The 7,570-nt window shown below is 41.1% G+C and overlaps 1 protein-coding gene across 1 annotated transcript; it reads right to left on the bottom strand.

Annotated features, from left to right (window-relative positions):
* Positions 1-229: 229 nt before the first annotated feature.
* prph (peripherin) lies at positions 230-6,894 on the bottom strand. The gene is given in 10 exon segments (XM_041783369.1): positions 230-936; positions 1,084-1,157; positions 1,843-1,895; positions 2,156-2,376; positions 2,468-2,593; positions 2,681-2,845; positions 4,202-4,297; positions 4,715-4,775; positions 6,268-6,843; positions 6,845-6,894. Coding segments are annotated over 10 exon segments (1,494 nt in total). The 3' UTR covers positions 230-864.
* Positions 6,895-7,570: the final 676 nt, after the last annotated feature.

Here is a 7,570-nt window from a genome sequence, read left to right as displayed (position 1 = left end):
AAGAAATACAGTTCTTTGACATTGTTACTGAACAAGTGGACTTTTTGCAGATTAAATGTGGTACTTGCCTTGGTAAAGATTTCAGCCTTGGTTTAAAAGGAGTCTGACAAATGTTAATAGCTTATTTCCCCGCCATTATTTCATACATAACTCATGCAGAGTTTTTATGGACAAACAACACAGATCTGCTCCAATTTAGTTTATTTGCACTAACATTTTCATTCATCAACTGGCCAGCTACACAGCATCGCAAAGCACATTCAGCAAGTCTTTTCGTTTGGCTTTTCATTTCAATCAAGTCTTTTTTTCTTTTTATACATATTATTAATGACTTTGGTAGTTTGTTGGTTTGCACAATGAGAGGATAGCAAAGCTTCAAAACAAAAACAAATGCAGATGTCCTAATTTGCTCCCTGTCTGTGTTCTAATATGTGTTGACCAATGGGCAGTGTCTGAAGTTTTGTTAGTAAGTCGTATCTATGATGCAAACTACTTAAATTTTACATTTGTTTTGTCCTATAAGAGCCTGTAATGTGATGCTCTACAAACATGTGGGCTTCTAAGAAATCCACGGGATTGCACTGTAAATCAAGGCCTCAAGTGGTATGGTGATAAAGTGGTGTAGCTCAGCCCCTACAGATGAGACAGGTGTTTAGCAAAAGTTGGTCGGCTTAAATAGCACCAGAGTGACACTCTCTAAAGGGATTTATTCAACGTTGCACCTAGATTTCTTGTTAGACAATAAAACACTAGCTAGTGGGATTGAGAAGTTCATCATTTGATTCAAGCCTTTTTTTTTCTTCTTTTGTGTGTTTTTCTTTTGTCTAATGGCTCTGGCCTTCACATTTTCTAATTAGCATTCATCTACTCGTCCTGGTCGTCCTTGTCGGTTCGGCTGGAGTCTCTGTCCTTCTCCCGCCTGGATTCCTTCACCACCTGACAAAAAGATGACAAAATATTTAAAATTAGCTTCTTTTTTTTTTTAGAACATACAGCTCCAACATCAACAACAACAAGGTATAATCTAGCCCAGCTTTTTGCAGACTTTTTGTATTTTAAATTTTTTTGTGTTTATCATAATACCTCTCCATCTCTAGTCTCAACAGTCTTAATCAGCACGGTCTTCTTGCCATGGGTGTCTGGAGTTGGTTCATAGTCTGTAAAAATTCACATCAGAGCTCTGCTTAGCACTTTACATTCACATGAAAAATGAGGGTTAAAACATTGATTTCCAATGTTGACTCAGAACAAAATATTATAGAGCAGTGAAAGATATACGGTGTAAGGAATGCACTTAGTCGCTTAAATCTATTTAGTTACATTTTGGATGAATTGTGTTTTTTTTACTTCAAATCCCAGAAAAAATACAAGTTCTTGGAAAGTACATGAAAGAGTAAAAGCAGCCAATGTTGAATCAATTTTGGTGGCTCTTGTTGCAAAATGGTTAGTCTCTCCTCTTTGCTAAACCTGCCTTTAATATAGTTTGTCATATTATTTATGAATGCCCTCATTCACTTTGCTGGGAAAAAAAGCAAAGCTTCTTGAGGTCTGTATGTTCCTCAGAAGTGCTGACGGGCTTGATTATTATCTTTACTTAAATAGCTTCAGTATTAAACTGAGCCTGACTCATAATTGGTTAAAAATTTGGGAAGGTTTAAGAGTTAAAGCTAAGTAAATGTCTCAAAATATATTGCTGCTGAACACTTAGAATGGAAATTAGACACAGAGAATCACTTCAATAAGAACTGGTGGCTTATCAGAGGTTATAGCAATTACTTTGACAGGGAATCCTAAGAATGCACCTGTTTCATTTTGATTTTGAACAAAGAGAACTTGACCTACCTCGGTCACCAAAGTGATTGCTCATGCCAATATTCATGATGGGAACAGTAATCCTAAACAGAGAATATAAAATTTGGATATTATAAACCAGTCTGTAATAAAAAGTTAATATAGGCTTGTAGATGAGTAATTATAAGGGTTGAAATGGAAATATAATAGAGCTAAAAGACTTAAGCATTTTTTTTTTAACAAAACAGCAACATCGGGAGATTTATCTTTTCCTCATAATATATATTTTGCATCTTATTAAGAGAGATAAATAAAGCAGGCTTGGTATTGATAGATTTGGTTAAAGCTGAGGTATGTTCCTCACCTGCTCTCCTCTCCTTCCAGCAGTTTACGGTAGGTAGCGATCTCAATGTCCAGAGCCATTTTGACGTTGAGGAGGTCCTGGTACTCACGGAGGTGGCGGGCCATTTCCTCCTTCAGGTGACGGATCTCATCCTCCAGCCTGGCTACGTTGTCCTGGTAGTTAGATATCTCATTGCCAAACTGGTCCTCCATCTCACGCATCTGCCTCAGCAGAGCTTCGTTCTGAAAGACACACGGTGCATACAAAGGCGTAATGTAAACTTATGATAGTGTGTGTTGATAAAGACATCAGACAGGTGGTCTTCAGCCTCACCGTGTTCTTAAGAGCATCAATATCACAGTTGAGGGACTGAATCTGCCTTCTGGATTCATTGGCGTCCTGCTTGGCCTGCCTCAGAGCGTCAGTGTTTCGCTTTGCAGACTCGGTCAAATCAGCAAACTGCAGAAACAACAAAAAACGAAGCATGCAAGAATTAGTACGTTTTAACATCTGCGTTTGCGTCTGTCTGTGTGTACAACTGCCAACCTTAGACTTGTACCACTCTTCAGATTCCTGCATGTTCTTCAAGGCGATGGTCTCATACTGGGCCCTGATGTCCCTCAGAGCACCAGTGAGGTCAGGCCTGGCACTGCTGTCCACCTCCATCTTCAGCTGATGGGTTTGGACACTCACTTGGACGTCCTGGATTTCCTGATAACACACATGGATAAATGGTCAGACAATGATGGTAGAAACATTTTTCTTTTATTGTGCGAATCATTTCTCAATGCTTAAACGAACACATGGTATAAGATTAAGTTTCTGGACCTGTTTTCTTTTCTCTACGGAGTTTGATGTTCATTCAGTTTCTTTGACTACACCCTTATACTCATTTCTTCTTCTTTAACTGATCTGCTTTCCATACAGATACATTTTGTCAAGCCTTAATGGAAGCTCCCAGAGTAGATCATCACCTTACATGGGCAAACTTTAAATACAGCCTAAGTGTCCGAAAATATTTTAAATTATAATTTGTCTTTGCTGCATTAAAGGAATTGCTAGGGTTTATATGAGCACGCAAATTTGAACATGACAATACAATAAATAAATGATGGACTACACCCCTGTAACTCCCCCTTTTAAGTTTTTCATCTATCTTTTTAAACCTTTGAAAAAGCCATCCAGATTCTCAAGGACATGGCTCTCTACTAAGTGTAATCAGAACTGACTTAAGGATAAGGATAAACTTTATTGTCCTGGGGTGGAAATTTGCCATTGACAAACGTGCAACTTAGCTTTTCACACTCAATATATCTAAAAAACAAACAAAAAAACAGACAGTACACAAAAACAGACAACTTGCCAGTCTCTATTTATAATGGCATACATCCGTCTTCCTCTTTTGTAGCGTGAAGTGACCATGCAATGTGGAGTTACCATAAGGGTCCAAACCATGCTCAAGCATGGCACATGCATGAGAGATGAGTCCTTTCAGGACTCATTTTGAAAAATGGCAGTGAAGGTTTGACATTAGTTCTATGCAGTCTCATGTTTTCTCACAATTTAGGCAACTTGAATGCTGATTCAGTTGGACAAAACCTACAGTGACTCTGGGAAAATCTGCATCTATCTTATTTCATTTTATGTATGTCTTATCATGTATGACATGGTGATGTATGCTCAAGAGGTAATCATGCTGGGTATAGGGAGAAATGTGTGTTGTCCTGCAGGGGACAGGGGAACATTTGTGCTTTCATAGGAAAACTGGGCCAAGTGCAAACTAAAATGCTTTTGGGTCCTAGGCTACCTGCATGTTTGGCTCTACTGTAAAGCTGAGACATTTGATATTAGCATTGGATTGATTTGCTTTGGAGCCAGCCTTGACTGACAATCTAAGGAATTGCACAGTTTTGTACTTCACTATTTGCTTCTTCTCTCACCCCTGGAGGCTGCAACTTGACTTTGCAACTCCTCTGATTAAATACAGCGGTAAGAGAAGAATACAATGTGTGTACAATATGTTGTACAAGCACAGTGGAAAGGTATGTGGGAGGAAGCATAACCTACTTCATCATGGAGCTTCTTGAGGAATTCAATCTCATCCATGAGTGACTCAATTTTCCTCTCCAGTTCCAGACGGGACAGTGTGGCATCATCCACGTCCTAGGTTTTAGATTATACAAAATAAAATTGTATTACTACATATGAAATATAGCATTCAATGCTAAAAAAAAAACTAATCATCTTTATCTCTCTTGTAAAAATTAGTATCACTGGGAAAAAAACAAAAACTGAAAATGCTAGAAAGTTTATGATAGTATGCCATAGAATATTCACATTGTTTAGCATTCATATTATCCAAGGACTAAAACTGTTTTAAAATTGCACTCTTCATGCAGAGTTGCATTTTTGTTTAAGGCTTTTAACATAGACTTTCTTTATAGAACTGATAAAATACAGGCTATATTTCATGGAAAGATTATTCAAGCATTGAAGCACACTTGAGTCGGAAAGAGACTTGTATGAATCATTTGAATAGACAAGTGCTGTGGTTTCTGCAATCCATCGAGATGTTTTCACCTTGCGGAAGGCGGCCAGGTTATTTTCAGCATCCATCCTCTTCTGGGTTTCGTCCTCCAGCCTTTAAGACATAAAAAGTTATATTAAAAAATTTGTAGATTCCCTTCAGACCTCTCTGGCTTTTACAAAGTGGGGGGAGCAGGAGGAAATCAATTTATTTAAGAATATCCCCCCTTGTCCGGGTAGCAGCAGGGCATCAGCTGGCAAAAAGCTTTCAGGATCAATTTGCTAATTCACTGCCCTGGTTAAAAAAAAAAAAAAAAAAAAAAAAAAAGGTTTAGGGGTCCACCCAGTGGGATCAACAGCAGCCCCTTTAAGCTAATGGGCTTTCTGGACAGTTCAATAAGATCATCTGTGCACACACAACAAGGTTATAGAGACATGTCTTTAAAAGGTTTTAATTGGTTTATATAGATTATCAGGACTAAGAATGTGGGCAGGTGGAAAGGACTGTTTTCAAGGCAGCTAAAAGAATCTGAGGAAAGTATAAAATGAGAGTGTCAGTTCATGGTCATGACTCATCACAAATAAAGCAAATAGTGAAACTAAAGTATTCTCATTCTCTTCAGACACTTCCTGACTGATGGAGCGCCTGTGTGGTCGATGTCTGGACGTTTGGTTCCATCTGTCCTGTCAGACACAAGTCATGTCCGTACTGAACGTTAAGTGGATTAGTGGGGAAAGAATCATAGTGGGCCCTGCTTCCTCATCTTTAATTCATGCTGCGTACAGGGGTCCTTTTGTCCTAATGGGGTCTCTGGCATCCTCCCATCAGCACAGAGGGACACTGCAAACACACCTAATGGAGTCATTGAGTCACATTGATTTTTTCTGATGCTATTCTCACCATGCCTGATACCCAGCCTCTCCTCTGGGTTCCTCTCCTCCCTCCTCCTCAGCTGGCCCCACCCTTTTAGTAGTCCACCTCCTCTCTTCACAGAGTGTACATGTTTCTAGAGCTAAAGTTGATTTAAGAGAATCACTGATTACCAAACAACTTATCAAGTTATTTGCATCAAGTGTCATGCTTCTCTGTGGGTCACTTCACTTTCCTCCTTTAACTTAAATCTCACCACTATACAAGACATAAAATCGACATATACAGTCAAACAAAGGTACACTCATGTGCAACATGCAGTGCAGTGTCCTGCATCATGCGGCTGCTTTGTGGTGTCCATGCTGCTGACGTGCCACGCCCTACACGACCATCATCTTTGAACTCAAGTGGCAAACACCCAAGGGACACTCTGTGCTTCTCTGTGTTTAAAGTGGATAATGTACAGTCTATCAGCCACATAGGACTACACAGAATGTGACTTAATGTCCCTCAACAGACATAAGATGAAACCAAACTGTTGACTTTGATGGGACTAGAGGATGTAACTTTTTTTCTAGAGCAACATGCTTTGATTTTTTTTTTTCCTTTAGTTAATTTTGGTTAAGAAACTTTCTCAGTTACTGTTCTGTTGGGCAATTGCAACCTTTAAACAATGTCTTTAAATTTCATATCTATATATAAAACTTTCTTACTTTCTCTTTGTTTTGGTTCCCACCTTTGTTTGAGCAGGTTGACGTCCTCAGCCAGGTTGTCCCTCTCTAGCAAGTACTGGTCCCTCTCCTTCCCGACGTCGTCCATATGGCGCCTCATCTCCCTCAGCTCCTCCTGGAAGAGCTCAGAGGCACGGTTAGGCTGCCCATGCTGCTGCTGGCCCTTGAACTGGTTGAGCTCCTGTTGCAGCGACCCATTCTGCTGCTCCAGGTAGCGCACCTTCTCGATGAAGCTGGCGAAGCGGTCGTTGAGCTCCTGCAACTCGGCCTTCTCGTTACTACGGGTGGTGAGGAACTCCTGGTTAATGGCCTCGGCCAGGGTGAAGTCCACCTTGTCGTAGGTGAGGCGAGGGGGCTGTGCGCTGGGGCGGGAGCGCGATTGGTGGTAGGTGGTGGAGCGGGATGCTACCACAGGGGACATCGAACGCATGTAGCGCCCAGAGGAAACAGGCATACGGGAGGAAACAGAAGAATAGGAAGATATGGAGATGGGGTGGGGGTGAGGGCTCCCGAAGGTGCGCCTGTAGGAGGTGGAGGTATGCATAGAAGAGCTCATGGTTGGTCTTGTTCTGTTCTCGCAAAGAAAAGATGAAGAGCTGGAGGCTGGAGATGCTCGTGAGGCAACAGGACATCAGACAGGAGAGTGTGGGGGGCTTTTATGCCCTAAGTCAGCTGTCCCACCGCCCTTACGCCTCTCCTCCTCACCCCACCCACATGCACCCTTCCTCTCTCCATCACTCATCAGCATTCAGGCTTTGGCCACTCCCTACCCAGCCTTTCTGTTGCTCTGTCTTCCTCTCTGTCTCGACAGCTCCACCCTTTTAACCAGAGCACTTGGCATGAGGCCAGACAAGCTTCCACATTACTAAAGATGTCTCCTCATGCCTACTCCTCCTCACCACAGAGATTCATGCACCCGGTGACACTTTGCACCAGCTAGCAGTCACTAAGTCAGCTTCTAATGTCATTTCTCCATGTGATTTCAGTATGTATCATTTCTCTCTTAACTTTACTATCAAACATGTTTGTCGAGGATTATGTTACTTCTAAAAGGAAACTGTGAAATTTTAGCCTAAATTAAATAAGCATGCACACATTGATCTGATTATTTTCTCCATCTGCTTTCCTCTCTCCTTTCTGTCTCTTTGTCTCTCTCTCTCCTTTTACAGTAATGGAAGAATTTATTGATATTCTGGGCGTCTGGGACAGAACCATGACTCCGCAGTTATTCTATCCTTTGAAAAGCATTAGATCCTGTAATCCCTGTTAGAGTGTGAGTGGTCAGACAACTCTGTTGGGTATTGCCGA

Source organism: Cheilinus undulatus, linkage group 3 (genome assembly GCF_018320785.1).
Source record: "Cheilinus undulatus linkage group 3, ASM1832078v1, whole genome shotgun sequence".
In the NCBI taxonomy this organism is placed as follows: Eukaryota; Metazoa; Chordata; class Actinopteri; order Labriformes; family Labridae; genus Cheilinus; species Cheilinus undulatus.
This window is presented reverse-complemented; position numbering and strand designations above follow the sequence as displayed.